The following is a 16,555-nucleotide window of genomic DNA, read 5'->3' as shown; positions in this document are numbered from 1 at the left end:
TGGATTCTTTCATGGCATATGGATTGGCAGTTCAAGAATCCGGGAAGTATACCTACTTCACAGGAATGCGGTTAAACTAAAGTATCAAACTGTGTTGTTGAATTATTATTTGTGTAGCTGTTGCTACCAAAGAACGAAAGATAGTACATTATGATTAACACAAATATAATTAGCAAAGAATTAGTGATTGCCAGGTTCGTAAGAATGTTTACTTTCCCACTCGGACATATTTTCAAGGAACGCTTTTCAAACCCTTTGTATATAAAATGTAACACACGTTGCTTCACACATCCCCATTAATGTTGCAGAGATCTATTATCGAATCCAGCATACTGCACCTTCCGTGTATGAGATTAAAAGCATACACAGTGCATAGTTTGTCAACCGAAACACTCGTTATACCGACTTTTATTCCACAGTCGTATTAACTTCAGCACCGTTCGCTATAGGGTTGGTAAGTATTCTGATTGGAAACAACGTTAAAAATTTGCTTCTTTATCTGAAATGCACTCTTGAAATACATAATAAAAGAACAGAAATAATGTATATTCATGGGTTTCGGTACCTTGTCTCTCAAAAGAAAACGTTAGATTCGAAAGGCACAACAGAAAGCATTCGAATACTTTTTAGTGAACTGGAAAATGAGATCGTTGTATATACATATAGGACCTGGTTGTTCTTAAGAACTGCTTTTTAGGGTAGAGATGCAGTGTTTGCGTCCAGAAGCAGTAATGGCTTCGTAAGACCCAGCATGTCGCCTAAAAGGCACACGGCAAAATGCTGGTGACCTCACAAACATGAGGAGGATGTCGTGCTCGTTCTGTCATCGGCATTCCGGGCAGCGATCTTGAGGGCAGTAGACGATAACCCCGTGGCACATGACGAAACTTACGGCGGCCCCTGGTGCAGCGTGCTGTTGCTGTTCTCTGCGTCTCGTTCCTAGCAGAACTGTCTTAGCCGAGGCATGAATTCAGGATCAAGAGAACAGGTTCTGCAGAAACGCAGACAAGACTGTTATTCTCTAGAAATAATGTTGTCAGTAACTTCACACAATGTTTATGTTTCGGTTTTGTTTTCACTGTCAATAAGGAGGTATTGGATGACAAACATAAATTAGACTACACTATCAAATTCTAAGAGGCCAAGGAATTTTGATTACAGATATCTCAGTGTAAACACAATTATGTTCTAAAGTTTCACTGCTGGATATGATAAAACAGATTTATGTTTGTAGATATTCTACATTAAAAAATCCACGTGAACTTTTTTTTTCAGTCAGGAAAACGAGATACCTTGCTGTAGTACTTTGGCTGCTTCAATCTAATTAAAGTAGTATGTCACTGTCCGACGTCTCTGTATTTTAATACTTTACTGTGGCAAGACTGCTGTGGACAATGTCTCAGGTATACCATCAACAAATTCACAGAATAATTTTATTTTCACTTACATAAAATGCTACGTGTTCGTTCGCGTTGCGTATAAGTTTCAAACTTTGTATGTGCTCTCCACGGAGCAGGTGATGCCGGTTTCGGTTTTCTTAAGTGGTCACTGTGCATGAGCAAGGCAGGGTTAACTACACCTAAAGGCTATGCTCCCTGCAGATCTAAAGCTGGGTGTAAAATCTCTTCATACCTCCTCTTAAAATGGCAAAAAGTGTGCTAATAGTGCTTAATACAGTGGACGAAAGGTCTACAGAGAAAGTCATTTTTGTATTTGTTTGATTGTGATCTCGTATTTCCTTCAGATGCTTAACTACTGATAATGAAACTCTGTACGAAAGTACCCTGGATTGCCAAGGGACATTATAGGCAGAAATACTTTCGATAGTGGTGTGAATACTTGAAGAACGCCTCGTTTACTCCATTACAATCAAATACAATAAGGTCTCCCTTCTTTGGCAGCGATTGTTTAATACACTGGAGCAACTATGGCGCCAGCTGTGGCATAGTCCGTACTGTCGAAAAAAATGGGATATTTGCCCACTTTTGAGTGGCCACAAACAATTCACGTACGAGATACAATTTACAAGAGGTCGTTACCGCGTTTCGCAGCCCATCCCTTGCATTATACAGAGGATTCTTCGGGAATCATGAGGAGGAACGGCTATTCAGTACCACCTCGAAAGGTAAACAGAGGTATCTGCGTCACGAGTTACCGAAATAGCGAGAATAGGACGCCAGTTCGCCACTACAAGAATCGAATTATATTACTGATTCTAAGAAGTAATCTTCGTTAAGTCTAACTTCTGATGGTTCTCTAAATCGCATAAATCGCTTTGAAAAAGTGTGAACGCATAACAATTAATTATAAATAATAATGGTCACACTTACAGTTTTCAAGTACAGTGTGGGCGGAAGTCTGTTGCCAGGATAGTAGGCATTAAGGTGCTGTTTCGCACTTGATTTTGACACAATGAATGGTGCACGTCAAAGAGCATCCCCTTCTTACTGGGAATACCTTGCGCTGTTCCACAACAGCTATGCGTGATCATCCTGCTTATGAAGTGAACATGCATTTAGAAGAGTTTTGTTGAGTGTTTCGCACGGTGATTTCTAACGAAAAGAAGTTCATAGAGACTAGATGCTTATTCTGGAAGCCAGTCTGAAAAATATTGTAAAAATAATAGTGTATTAGATCTAACAGCCCTCTGCCTAAATGATTTGCAATCTAATAAATGGAAAAGCTTGAAATAATCATCTTAGAAACTCCTACTGCATTTTTCCTGTGTTGAAAAATTGTGAAAAGTAGTGTGAATAATTACTCGATGGACATTTGAGGGACATTAGAAAAGTTTCCGTTCGAAGACCGCGGAGTTCAGAATCGGTATGCCAATCAAGCAAAATCGCCGTGAGCAGTGAGATAATCCTACCGACACACTACACTGATGATACCAGTTTGGTAAAACTCCGTATCCAGCTGTGTTACGAAGTCCATAACGCCTACTGCACATCCTCGTCCGATAGGAATCGTCGACCCTTCAAGGCCTTTTTTAAGGGGCCGAAGGTGTGGTAATCGCATAGATACCGTTCCCCAGTAAAAGAGGCACCAGGTAACTTGAAATCAATAAGCAATAGCATCCTGTAATTAAAGCGCATGGTCAGCATCGTCTTTACAGCTAGCTCTTGAACTTCTTGGGACGAGAGGAGGTTGGATAACACCGCTGCTTCATACACGTTGTTCATACAGCGATGGATGTCTACCAGTCTTTATCCTTCGGCATCCAAGAAAACAACAACAGCACGTTTGGTCCTGTTTGGACGCTTTTGGTAATAATGTCGCCGTAGTTTACGTTTCCACATTTACCGCACGCACGTCGGAAATACACGCATGAGAAACTAATGGCTTGTCTACACGTCAGTGCTTGTATACCCGCCTCGGAGTCGCGCTACGTTGCGTATACGCTGCAGTACCGACAGAAAAGCTAGACTGCTCAAATAATTCGATGCGGTTTCAGATAACAAAGTAGAATTCACAGATTTTTGTTTTTACGTCTAAAATAAAGAACCAACCAAAAGTTCGTATAATGTTTTACAGAGGTAAAACGAGAGCCACCGAAGATATCTCTAATGTGTCGATACATGTCAGGGAAAAGAAAAAAAAAAAACACCGTGTTTTGCGGAAGGCGGAGTTTTTAAAACCAGTTAAAACCAATAGCGCCAATGAATTTAGTGGTTTGATTCTGATTAGCGCGTTGTCCGCAATATATCAAGATGTTTACAATACAAGAATAACGTGAGAAGCATATGCGCTAATACTGACAATATCATTTTAGTTGTAAATCTGAAAATAATGTCGTGAAACAATTTTATTACACAAGAAATGTAATGGAAGAGGAGGAGGAGGATATTAGTGTTTAACGTCCCGTCGACAACGAGGTCATTAGAGACGGAGCGCAAGCTCGGGTGAGGGAAGGATTGGGAAGGAAATCGGCCGTGCCCTTTCAAAGGAACCATCCCGGCATTTGCCTGAAGCGATTTAGGGAAATCACGGAAAACCTAAATCAGGATGGCCGGAGACGGGATTGAACCGTCGTCCTCCCGAATGCGAGTCCAGTGTGCTAACCACTGCGCCACCTCGCTCGGTTTGTAATGGAAGAAGGTAAATTTTTTAATCATTGTTAGTACCTTAAGCTTGGATTTGAATAATCGGTTTTAAGATGAAGAAGCGTTGTTGCTGTCCTTTTTAGCTCTGCAGAAAATGCATTATAAGTAACCAATCTTGCCTAGATTTTCCAAGAACAATACTAAACTTTCACAGTAGCATTGGATTGTATAGATATCGACTCAGCGGATACTACAGTGGACTCGGATTCATTGTACACTTTCAGGCAGTTCTGACGCGTGCTCCTTTGTTTTCGAGCGTCTGCACTAACGCACAGGGAATGAGGCATCGCGTGGTCGCACCTATGAGGAGCTGTGGCGTCGGTTGGCTTCCCAGCCCAGCGCTACGTAGACAATTCCCTGCCAGCTGCCGCGCTCCTAGCAACGGTTCTCCAAATACTAGCCTTATCTGCTGCGTTGCCGCTCCTACCGTCCGACTTCCCTCCAGACAAAAGAGGAAAACTAGCTACACGACGAAAGCAATATTTAATTTCCTTTAGTTAAGATAAGAAAATTATTCTTATTGTGACCGGCGCAGATGCGATATGTCGCTACTCGGCTGCATGTCGAAGGCGATTTCGTTCGGACATTATTAGGACAACTATCAGAGCCGCAGATAAGATTTATAAACAAATATTGACTGCTGCCTGAATTGGGAAACCACCCGGAAGTTAGCGCGTTTTCGGTGCAAGTACACCGGGTTGTTGCTGTTCTGATTTGATGTCACTATCCATATTACTCTATCCTGTGCAACCCTCTTCGTCTACGAATAACTACTGCAACCTACATCCTTCTGAATGCATTTACTGTATTCAGCTCTGGGTCTCTCTACGATTTTCACCCTCACACTTCCCTCCAGTACTAAACTGGTGATACCTTGATAACTCAGGGTATGTCCTGTCAACTCAGTCTCCCCAGTTGTATTCAGTGTCTCCTCATTAGTTACCCAATCTACCCATCTAATCTTCAGTATTCATCTGCAACATCACATGTCAGGAGCTTCTACTCTCTTCCTGTCTAAACTCATTATCGTCTACCATTTACTTCCGCACATGACTACATCCTAGGAAAATACCTTCAGGAAAGACTTCCTAACACGTAAAAAAAATGGTTCAAATGGCTCTGAGCACTATGGGACTTAACATCTATGGTCATCAGTCCCCTAGAACTTAGAACTACTTAAACCTAACTAACCTAAGGACATCACACACATCCATGCCCGAGGCAGGATTCGAACCTGCGACCGTAGTGGTCACGCGGTTCCAGACTGAAGCGCCTAGAACCGCACGGCCACACCGGCCGGCTTCCTAACACGTAAATCTATATTCGATGTTGACAAATTTCTTTTTTAGAAACGCGTTTCTTGTCTTTGTGTCTACATTTTATATCCCCTCTACTTCAGCTGTCAGCTATTTTACTGCCCAAGTAAGAAGACGCATCTAATACTTTTTGTGTCTCACTTCGTAATCTAACTCCCTAGTCCGCCACCGGTAGCTGAGTGTTCAGGGCGACAGAATGTCAATCCTAAGGGCCCGGGTTCGATTCCCGGCTGGGTCGGAGATTGGTTCCGCCCAGGGACTGGGTGATGTGTCATCATCATCATCATTATTTCATTCCCATCGACGCGCAAGTCACCGAAGTGGCGTCAAATCAAAAGACTTGCACCCGGCGAACCGTCTACCCGACGGGAGGCCCTACCCACAAGACATTATTATCATCATCTAACTCCCTCAGTATCGCCTGATTTAATTCCACTACATTTAATTACTCATGTTCTGATTTCGTTGCTGTTCATCTTACACTTACTTTTTAACACACTGTCAGTTCCTTTCAGCTGCACTTCTAAGACCTCTACTATCTCTGACAGGATTACAATGTCGTAGGTAAATCTCTAAGTTTTTATTTCCTCTCCCTGAATTCTAATTCCTTCTCCAAATGTTTCATTAGTTTTCGTTACTGCTTACTCAGTGCACAGACTGAACAACATCGGGGTACGCAACAACCCCTTCTCACTCCATTCTCAAACAGTGCTTTCATTTCATATCCCTAATCTTTTGTAACTGTCGTCTGGTCCCTGTACACTTTGTAAATAAATTTTCGCCTCCTGTAATTTACCCCTGCTATCTTTACAACTTCGAAGTGTGTATTCCAGTCAACATAATATATATATAAAAAAAAAGAAGTTGGGCTAGTATCGACTGGCGTGTTCCTGCACTTCTTCCAACCCAAACTGAACTTCCCCGAGTTGGCTTCTACCATTCTTTCGTAAGTTATTAGAGTTAGTATTTTGCAGCTATGACTTACTAAACTTGCAGTGCAGTAATATTCACAGATGCCAGTACCTGCTTTCTTTGGAACTGAGCTTACTACATTCTTCTTAATGTCTGGACATTGCACACCAACTGGAGTAGCTACATCATGGCTGGCTCTCCCAAAGATATATGTTCTTCTGACGGAATGTCGTTTATTCCATGGCCCTTGTTTCGACTCAAATCTTTCAGTTCTCTGTCAAATGCTTCTCACAGTATCATACCTCCCATCTCATGTTCACCTACACTGCACAATGGTAGTAAGGGGTCATTATTTCGAAATTGTTGATATCAAAGCAGGTGTGGTATGAGAGAGTGCGTATGAGCCTTTACTACAGACAGGAAGCAGACATCATCAGTGACAGTCCGTGGTGTGTACATAAATCACGATTGTAATAATGCCACGCTGAAAAGTTAGTAAGTGATGAAAAAGCAAAAATCGGTTCATACGAGGAAATGGAACTCTACTCGTCAAATCGCCAAGACGTTGAACCGTACAGTGACTGAAAATTTCTTATGACTGGGTGCACGATATGGACAGAACAGAAAAGATGATCAGAGTAGAAAATTGAGGCGTCGAAATGGTTACCAAGGGCGACAAACCGTTATTCTTCTCAGGTTATTGCTGATTCTCAGTTGCCAGTAACTGCCAGACGTATGAGACAAATTTTATCAAATGACAAACATTCTGCATTCAAGAAACACCTGCAGATCCCTTCTGTCACATCCAGACAGACTACAGTATTCTCAGAAAAACACCCACCATGAAGTTCAGAGCGGGATAAAGTGATCTACAATGATAAGTAATTTAATTTAGATTGGCCGTTTTAATTTCAATATTATTGGCGTGATTTGAGAACAGGGAAGCCGTTTAGAATGAGCAGAAATTCTGGTGTTGGAAGCCTTCTGCACTAAAGGTAAATCACGTGTTGCTTGGGTGAACACTAGAATGAACTCTAATACGTGCATTGAGATGCTAGAAACAGAATTGGTTTGAATGTTTGAGGACTTAGGCGACGAAAGTCTGTTTATTAAGACACTGCATCTGTGCAGGGTTCTGCACAACAAAAAAGTGGTTTGAAGATAAAGATATCGTTGTTTTGCCTGACCTGCGCGTAGCGTGGGTTTGACCCCATGGAAAACATTTATATGGTGTGTGTTTCGCAATGGTAAGCAATTTGAGGCCGCATGTGAGCTAAAAGAGCAACACGAGAAGAGTGGAGGACAACTTCACTACAAGACCTACAAACCATAACAAAATCAATGCCTAAGAGAATTTTGAGGTAATTAGGAAGACGAATGTTGGACACAGTACTAGCAGTGTAATAACACAGCAGGACAGTAAGTGCGTTTACACTAATTTACACCCAAGAAATGCAAACGCGATAGTTTGTTAGTGATATTATGGAAGAAATTATGTAATTCCGTGATGATTTTCTGTCTTATATGTATCTACTACTTTCAAAGAAATTCGATGTATGTATGCTTTATATGTACTATTATTTTTGCAAGCACCCTGCCCTTATACGGAGTTCCACTACTGCATTTAGAGCCCACTGTACGACGGTCAAAATAACAGCAGTAAAATTTTTTAAGCGACTAGTTCCGATGTAAAACTTAACCACGCTACTGTTTGTCGACTTCGACCGTGGAGACGTGGATGTAGCGGCCAAACTTCGACTTGTGCTCTACGGGAGTCGAAGTTTCAGGGCGAATCTGTGAAACATTGTCTGGAGCAGTCGATCTTTCGAGGGCGGCGGTCGACAGCAGTCGAAACGAGTGCGGCCTGCAGTAGCTGCCATCTGGTGCTGAGCGCGGGAAGCGCGTGGTGGCGTGGCGCCGCCCACCGCGGCGCCGTGCGTCAGTTGTCCGGTCGGCGGACGCCTTGGCCCGCCTGCGTGACGCGTCTCCGTAGCGCGGATGCAAGGCGAGCCGCGACGCAGCCAGCACGCGCTCGTCTTGATAGAGATGGTCACCGTGGGCATTCGCGGCTTCACTACGTCCCTGCTGGCCGACCGCACCAGGAGACGGCGCTCTCTCAGTAAGTGACCCCGCCTCTGGCGATTACTGGCCTGTCCGGCGCATGGGGATAATTGCCGCTGACGTCTCAGGCCACGCAGCATCGCCTGGAGTCTGCTGCCCGGTCGCTCCCTTAGTACACCATACATCAGGTTTAAATTCGACTGTCGAGTCCAGTAATGCTCTTCTGCAGTGTGAGGCATAAGACACGAAATTACATCAATCCCACATAGAAACTGCATCGATATGTCTTCTTCGAAATCCACAAGGGTGGAGACCTATACAGGGTGAATACGTGGCGTTACAAACTTTCAGGGATGATGGGGAACGGTAAACGTATCAAATTGAGGTAAGGGACCGTGGTCCGGAAACGACCGAGTCAAAAGTTATAAACAAAAATAGTTCTGATACCACTGACAGTGGAAAAAATATGTATAGGTATTGTTGTTGCTAAGATGGTAGGGTAGGCACCTTTCAGAGGTGGTACTATGGACCAAAACAAGAAAAAAAAAATTTAGTAGTAAACCTGGACTCTAAAATACACACCTTAAGAGCTAAGAGGACTTATTGCGCAGAAGAGTTGTATCACGGTACGTATGCTCGTAGCTCTTAAGGCACGCATTTTAGATCCCATACTACTTGGACTTTTTTTCTTCTGTTGACCATACTACCACCTCTGAAAGTTTCCAACCGTACAATCTTAGCAACAACAGTACCGGTACCTGTATTTCCGTGTCAGAGGCTCAGAACCTATAACTTTCGACTCGGTTGTTTCCGGACCAGAGTCCTCTACCCCAAGTTATACACTTACTCTTTTCCATCATCCCTGAAAGCTTGTAACATCGCGCCGTGGAGTATCGTCACATTGGTGTCGGGGTCACTAGAGGCGTAAATGCTGCTCGGATTCGACATCATTGAGGGAAGAAATTGGCTGTGGCCCTTGTTGAAGGAACCGTTCCAGCGCTGAACTAAACTTATATCGAAAAATAAGGAAAACGCATGTCTGAATGTCCGGTGAGAAATTTGTTCCTCGTTTTCCGCGCTCGACTGCAACTCCATAGTAACCTCTCCACAACTGGTGTCCTGAGATCATACTACAGCATCAGAATCATTTTTATTTTTAACACTTAATTTGTGTAAATCTCTTGTGACTCCACGAGTCACCAAAAAATGTTATTGCTGATTTCTAAAGGCGTAAAAAGTGCTCCCGGGAGACAGAATTATAGGAACATCTGACGGCGTTGTGTAACAGTATGTGCAAGGGGCCTGTGAGAAATCACATTTAGAGTGCTTCGTATGATCCATAAGGAATGATTCGCTTCAAAGAAATATACGTATTTCTACCGCAGATAGACGACGTCGCTTCTGATTTGTTTACGTGAGACAAGAACTTTTGTCACTATGTCTGAACGATCAATTCCAACTTGCGTATGGAATGCTGTGTGGGCATGAATACGATTGTGAAGTGCGGATGACTTGACGGAGATTTACATGTGACTCTTGCGGCTTTAGTTTTTGTAGTTGACAGCGACCGGTGTAATGTTTGTCAGTAAAACGTTTCGCAGATAATAAGCAAGGAACGAGAAAATATTGCTTTAGCGAAGTGTCAAACGATGCGGCCTTGGCAGACAATATAAACGCGTGAGACGAGAGTCCAGGCGCGCAAGCTGCTGCGTCATCGCGTGCTCACAGGGAAGATTCCGTGCAGCCTGTCTGCTTCTGAGTCTTGCGGTTGTTGCGCATGTTCCCGATTGCGTAAACCGTCACTGAGACGAAGAGTATCTAGTGAGTGGTGAACATTTAAACGCTAGTTAGTTCGAAAAACCACGATACGAGATACTGCAGTTGTCGAACAGAGCCGCACCGAAGGTTTGGCAGGATAGACCACCGCCAACGGCATGGCGACGGAGTGGGCGCAAAAACCTTCCGGGGAAAAACAAAAACGAGAAAGATAGACAGTTACGTCAGTTCTCCTATCCCACATGTTCCTATCTTCTGCCTACGAGAAGTAGCCTTTCCCTCTGCCCGCGGCTGTTGTCACAATGTCGTTTCTTCACTGTCGTTTCGTCCTAATAGCATCAGAAAGAAACCACTACCACCGAACAAACTTCTATCGCTAACATGGTTTATGTGCCAACAGTGCGCATGTATTACACAGCTGCCAACTAGACAACTGGCTCACGTTCAGTTATGGAGTTCTTGTCGCTACTCCGCTACGATATTATAGGATCTCCAAGGTCTGCAAGCACGTGAAGAAGAAAATATGCTTCTGATTTTTCCGATTTTCTGGCGGCTGAAGACTAAGGAGTCGGTACTGGAGGAAGAAAGCAAAAAATATGGGGGTGGGGGGGTCGGTTATGTAATTTACTTTCCCCTACATATAGTACTGTTGGTACGATGTGACTAGTACACAAAAAGGAATTCAAGAATAAGCCTTCTGCTTTTAGTCGTTGATCCTATAAACAGCTATATTCTGTGGCTCTGAGGTGAACGCTCCTGTAAACAAATGTACGCACTATCATTGGTAATAAGATGCATTGCTCAGATATTAGGTCACTGGATTTAGGTCCTTCTTATATAGGGTGTAACGGTTATAAATGTAGATATCTCTATCTTAGTATGTACAAAAATCAGCATGTGAATATTTTTTCTGTGCATTGAACAGTCTCCCCACAAACACGTCACTAACTTTACCACCTGGTGCTGTTAGCACGGTCGTACTGCACCCCGAAGTAGACTAGTAGATTACGCCACTCAGTATAGACTGAGCGTTTTGCGTCTGCGTCCACACTTCAACTCACGACCTGCTCCCCAGGGGAAAATACGCATTACTGGTTTTCTCTTGCCACATATACTTGGAGTTACTAACCAATCTAAAAACAAACGGCTTGTAATGGCAAATGACGTAAATACTGATGTAATGTTGTTCAGTACACTGCCCTCAGTCACCAATAGAAATATCTACACTTACAACCTGTATGTTAAGATTTTGTTGTCACTTAAAGCGAACATTCTATATATTATTTTGAAAAATATGCAGCCGATTTCAAATACAGCAGACATACATAAACAGTGGAGGTAGTTACGAAATAGATTCTTTCAAGTTGCAGGCAGAAGAGCTGATGAAGAGGATAGATACGGCTTCCAATTTGAATATTTTGAAGTGTTTTTCAAAGATAAGATTAAGAGATGCTTATCCAAACATCGAAAAGTTTGACAACGCCAGTTGCTGCAGCGTCTTGCCAAAGCGGCTACAATGAACTGAAGATGGCAAAGAAGGATGGAAATCACGGCACGACGATCTTAGTCAGAAGGCAGGCCAGTCAACAAACATCAGTGTTCTGTTAGTCCGTGACACACAAAACACAGGGGTAAAATCGATTTCACATATCTACGGACGTACAACGTAAATAATTTTATTAAAGACGTATACTTGTAATGGACTCGTGGGTTTCCGACTAAGTAGTTGTAATCAGGGTAGTTCGTTTTTGCAAACCAGTTATCTAGACTGTTTATCACAATTTCTCTGAAGCAGTTTGTCTTGGAGAATCCTGGGTTTTATAAATCTTGTTATTACAGCAGAACTGTCCCATTACAAACTGCCCACACTCCCGTGATGTTTCCGTGCCAAGTGCACTTGTGTATGTGCTCGTAGAGATTATGTTCAATCAGTCGAGTGTGTCACCATGGTTTCCTTACACTAACGATTTTACACGGACGTGTCATAAGAAATAACATATACTTATAGGAATTTGTAATGCATTATAGGTCGATTTCATGCCTTAAGCTCTATTTTTTTCTTAAAACTAAATTTTCTTTCATATCCTGGACGTCGTCTACAGTTTGGCTTTAAACGGAATAAAATGCAGTTTAAGATTAGTGCTTCTGCTACAGTTTATCGACTTCTCGTTGATGCAGTTCGTATCCTCAAACATAGATCAATTCGTCCATATATTCTTGGCTTCTCGCCTCTCTAGCACTAGATACGTAGAGGTTGCCGGAGATCAAACGATACTGTGTGCAATAGGCCTGACGTCATAGGCGACATTGCTTAACGCTGCATTTCATTTTGGTGACAAAAACATTTCTAGCGAAAGTATCATATGTACGTGACTTCTTTCGCCGTTGTGTACACCTGGTCTGGTACATCGAGCAGTGCCGTCGACGAGGAGTTCATTATAGGCCCGACACACGAGAGACACGTCTCTGTCAATCTCGGGAGCAGTATCGCCTGCCATCGGTCGCCTTCATCGACCCCGCTGCACACGAACGGCTCAAAAATAACCTTCGAATGCCTCTGTGTCGAGAAGTCCTCTCATGTTTAGCACCAGTAGCCCTTGTCTGCTTATGCCGAGTTAAGACTATGAATGGAAATAAATCCAGGAGTCACTTGACAGATCGATTTTGATAATTTTTCTAATTCTCCTCTCCATCGTATTTCGGCATTATTCTTCTTCTTTCTTTCTTTCCTTCGGGCGCGAAAAGGTCCCTTGGTCTCGGAAGACCTGGGACAATGCTCCGGTTACCTCAGCCTAGTTCCGCTCCTGTCGACGACGCGTTTTACGTTTTCTGATTTTTGTCTGCCACTTCATTTTTCCCTTTACTGTAGGAAGTTAACTATTCCTAGACACTTTGGAACATGAGCCACTAACCTGTCCTGTTCTGGTAAAGGCGTTCCCGTTGTTTGTTTCTTCAAGTAACATATCACTTTGTACTTATCTGTCCAACTAATATTTAGCATCCCCCTCCAGTATACTTATAAGGGTCCAGTTTCTTCTCCGATCTTCTACAGTGTATGTTTGCGTTCATACAATTATCTGATACAGATGTATAGTTTTGATAACATGTTAAATTTCTCATCAGCATTTGTTGATGGTACAAATCTTTGGTTGAAGAAAGCGTTCATGCCCTGTGCCAGTCAGCTTTCTGATGTACCCCTTGCTTCAGTTACATCGTGTAATTAGCCTACTAGATCTCAGTTTTCTGTTCGTGTCTCCTACACGCAGAATGGTTAGAAATTCGTCACTCTCTTCTACTACCCTTCATCGCCTTGCTATTTCCTTCGTTTACCTTTAATCCAGATCCTGTGCCAATTAGTCATTCTATTCTTCATAGTCGTGCGTAGATTCTTTGTTACTTTTACCTTTTCCTAGAATTTCTTTCTGCGTTTTCATTGCTTATTGTGCATATTTGTTAAATAACATTAAAAATGAGATGTAGAAATCACTTAGAACCCCTCTCAACACGAAAAAGTCTTGCTTGGGCTCTGTTTCGAATTACTCCCGTTTTATTTTTGCGAAGTTGTAGGACACGCTCCTGTCTGTTCGCTATATCCCAACTCGTCTTATGATTTCTATCGTACCCAACGGTGGCTGTATTTAGATCAGTCAATGTTATGAAGGTATCCTGAGTTTCATTTTATATATATATATATATATATATATATATATATATATATATATATATATATATATATATATATATATATATAACGTCAAGACTGGAGTATTTACGTGTTCTGAAGTCAGTCAGCTTTATGTAGTACCTCTTTAATCTACCGTCTATTGTGTTGCGTATTATTCTATCCAGTAATTAACAGCCAAGGGAGATAAGGCAGATCACCAGGTAGTACACAGAGTATATTTGTTGCACTTGATGGAACAATGAATGAGGAGGCAGCCAGGATACAGCTGCTTCTGTTCGGTCTACCGTTTATGGATATCCCGATTTTCTTGATAAGTCCCAATTTATAGGGGTGTCATGGTCTATCTCCTTTAAGCCTTATGCAGGAATTCAAACGTCCCGACTTCCGGGCACTGCTAAAAATTCGCATTAAAATTCGTAATCACTTCAGAAATGATAGAGTACTTGAAAGATCCGAAATGAGTAACACACACATCGATGGCGATAACCAAGGAAGTTAGAATACAGTGCGTCAGGAGGTTGCGATCAGCCGATGAACGCATCAGCGCTTGTGAGACTTGCACTTTTCGAACAGCCGCCAGGCTTCCATTATTATATTTTTACCTCCATGCTGCTGTTTTCTGAACAGTCAACTTGCTCTGCCCTCTCCCCCTACTCTCTCTTCATCACCCTTTGAGTGACCGCGACTTCTCTTGGCGTGCCAATTATTACTCCCATTCCATGGCGGTGACCGCCCCTCGCACCTGCCCACTGCTTCGTTTCGTTCTTCCGTTCGTAGTGAGAAATAAAAATCGGGAATCAGATGCTTTTTGGGTGTGCGCGCGACGCCAATTGACGTTCTCAATTCAGTCAGTCAATGGAAATAAGATAGTTAAATAGCATATAGAACGTGTATCTGTATCGAAACGCCGGCCGGTGTGGCTGTGCGGTTCTAGGCGCTTCAATCTGGAACCGCGTGACCGCTACGGTCGCAGGTTCGAATCCTGCCTCGGGCATGTATGTGTGTGATGTCCTTAGGTTAGTTAGGTTTAAGTAGTACTAAGTTCTAGGAGACTGATGACCACAGATGTTAAGTCCCATAGTGCTCAGAGGCATTTGAACCATTTTTTGTATCGAAACACAATAAATACAATCAAATTTAATGAAGCTACCTGCTAGTTAGGTATATTACGTAAGTATACCACCACCCCTAAATAAGGCCCTTGTTACTTTTAAAATTGTCATTATTATTCTTCAAAAATGCAGAGCATAAAATCTTTATTTTGTGAGGATATCTTCATATTTAGCCCTTTAATGCGCTGTTTTCTTTAGCGTTAAGGATTTTTCGCGGGCTACCTTAAGACTCTCAGATGTCAGAAGGGATAATGAAAAATCTGACTGGATTTTGTTTGCAAAATATTGCCATCTTTGTTTATACTGCACATATGGAAAGATGAACATCCCAATGAATTTCCTTGCTCTCTCTCTAATTAGAGCCGGCCGAAGTGGCCGTGCGGTTAAAGGCGCTGCAGTCTGGAACCGCATGACCGCTAGGGTCGCAGGTTCGAATCCTGCCTCGGGCATGGATGTTTGTGATGTCCTTAGGTTGGTTAGGTTTAACTAGTTCTAAGTTCTAGGGGACTAATGACCTCAGCAGTTGAGTCCCATAGTGCTCAGAGCCATTTGAACCATTTTTTTCTCTAATTAGAACCACAAACTGCATGCCCCTTACAACTCCTATCGTTTCTTCAATGCATTACGTTTCCACAAATTTGGAAATAGGCACGAATTCCGCTAACTATGCGCTGTGCTGCTAACTTAGGGCGCTGAGACGCGTGCGAATTTCATCTACTTTAATAAGTATTTAGCGATACCCGACCCTCATACCTACATATGTATGTACACAGTGTTTAAAAATATTTGCGGCAGACGCCTAGGAGTGAGAAAGTCACGGGAGACAAGTTTTGTGAGAGGCTAAATGTTAGCTGACGTTTCCCGGTGACACTAGGCCTCTTTTAACTGATTATGCCCTGAGAGGCGACAGGACGTAGAAGTTCTGCGGCGTTCGTATGCAATGTATGTTGCCTGTAATACAGTCATCAGCTCCGCATGAAGGCGGTAGGCTGAACGAAACTGAAGTTACTGATTCTCTTCTACAACATTGAACACTGATATATCTCCTCTTCGATTGCGTATGCCGACTGTCGAGCTTCTAACAAATATAAAGAATAATTACACAATAGTCAAGGAACTTAGAGGCACGCATTTAGCATCATTTTAAACCTCATACTTTATAGATGAGGAAAAATCCTTGCGTACATATGTGGTTAGATGTGTATCAGCGTTGTCAAAAACATGAAAAATCCCCCTCCGGAAGAAGTTTTACATTTTCTCACGAAGGTCTCACGTAGAAACGAAAACTCTAAGTAACCTCATAACCGTATATTTCTTTAATACTATGACAAAAACGATTATATGTAATTTACACACAATTTGTTTCCAAATGGTAGTCATGAAACCTTGTGGTACACTAAGACCAACATTTGTCCTTGTAGCACGACCTGCGTTCTTTGCTTATCCGCTTGCCAGTCTCTTCTGTGTCGGACTAATCTTTACAGTGGAACGTGGCGTTTACTTCGTTGGCACCGGGTGGTACCTTTTTTGAAAATTGGTGACCAAAATTTCTGGCTGCTGCAGCTACCAGATCCACGCTAACCTTTTGTA

General features: G+C 42.6%; 1 protein-coding gene across 7 annotated transcripts in view; it reads left to right on the top strand.

The window, feature by feature from the left end:
• LOC126263678 (hepatocyte nuclear factor 4-gamma-like) overlaps positions 1-16,555 on the top strand; it is a 684,513-nt gene that overhangs the window by 480,690 nt on the left and 187,268 nt on the right. The window contains exon 1 of one of the 7 annotated variants that reach the window (XM_049960797.1): positions 8,285-8,450. The exons of the other annotated variants lie outside the window; for them this stretch is intronic. Coding sequence (XP_049816754.1) covers positions 8,330-8,450 — 121 coding nt within the window. The 5' untranslated portion in view covers positions 8,285-8,329. Of the gene's footprint in view, positions 1-8,284; positions 8,451-16,555 lie in introns of those variants that run through there. 7 annotated transcript variants of the gene reach the window in all.

The sequence above is a fragment of the Schistocerca nitens genome, chromosome 6, assembly GCF_023898315.1.
Source record: "Schistocerca nitens isolate TAMUIC-IGC-003100 chromosome 6, iqSchNite1.1, whole genome shotgun sequence".
NCBI classification, from domain to species: Eukaryota; Metazoa; Arthropoda; class Insecta; order Orthoptera; family Acrididae; genus Schistocerca; species Schistocerca nitens.
This window is presented reverse-complemented; position numbering and strand designations above follow the sequence as displayed.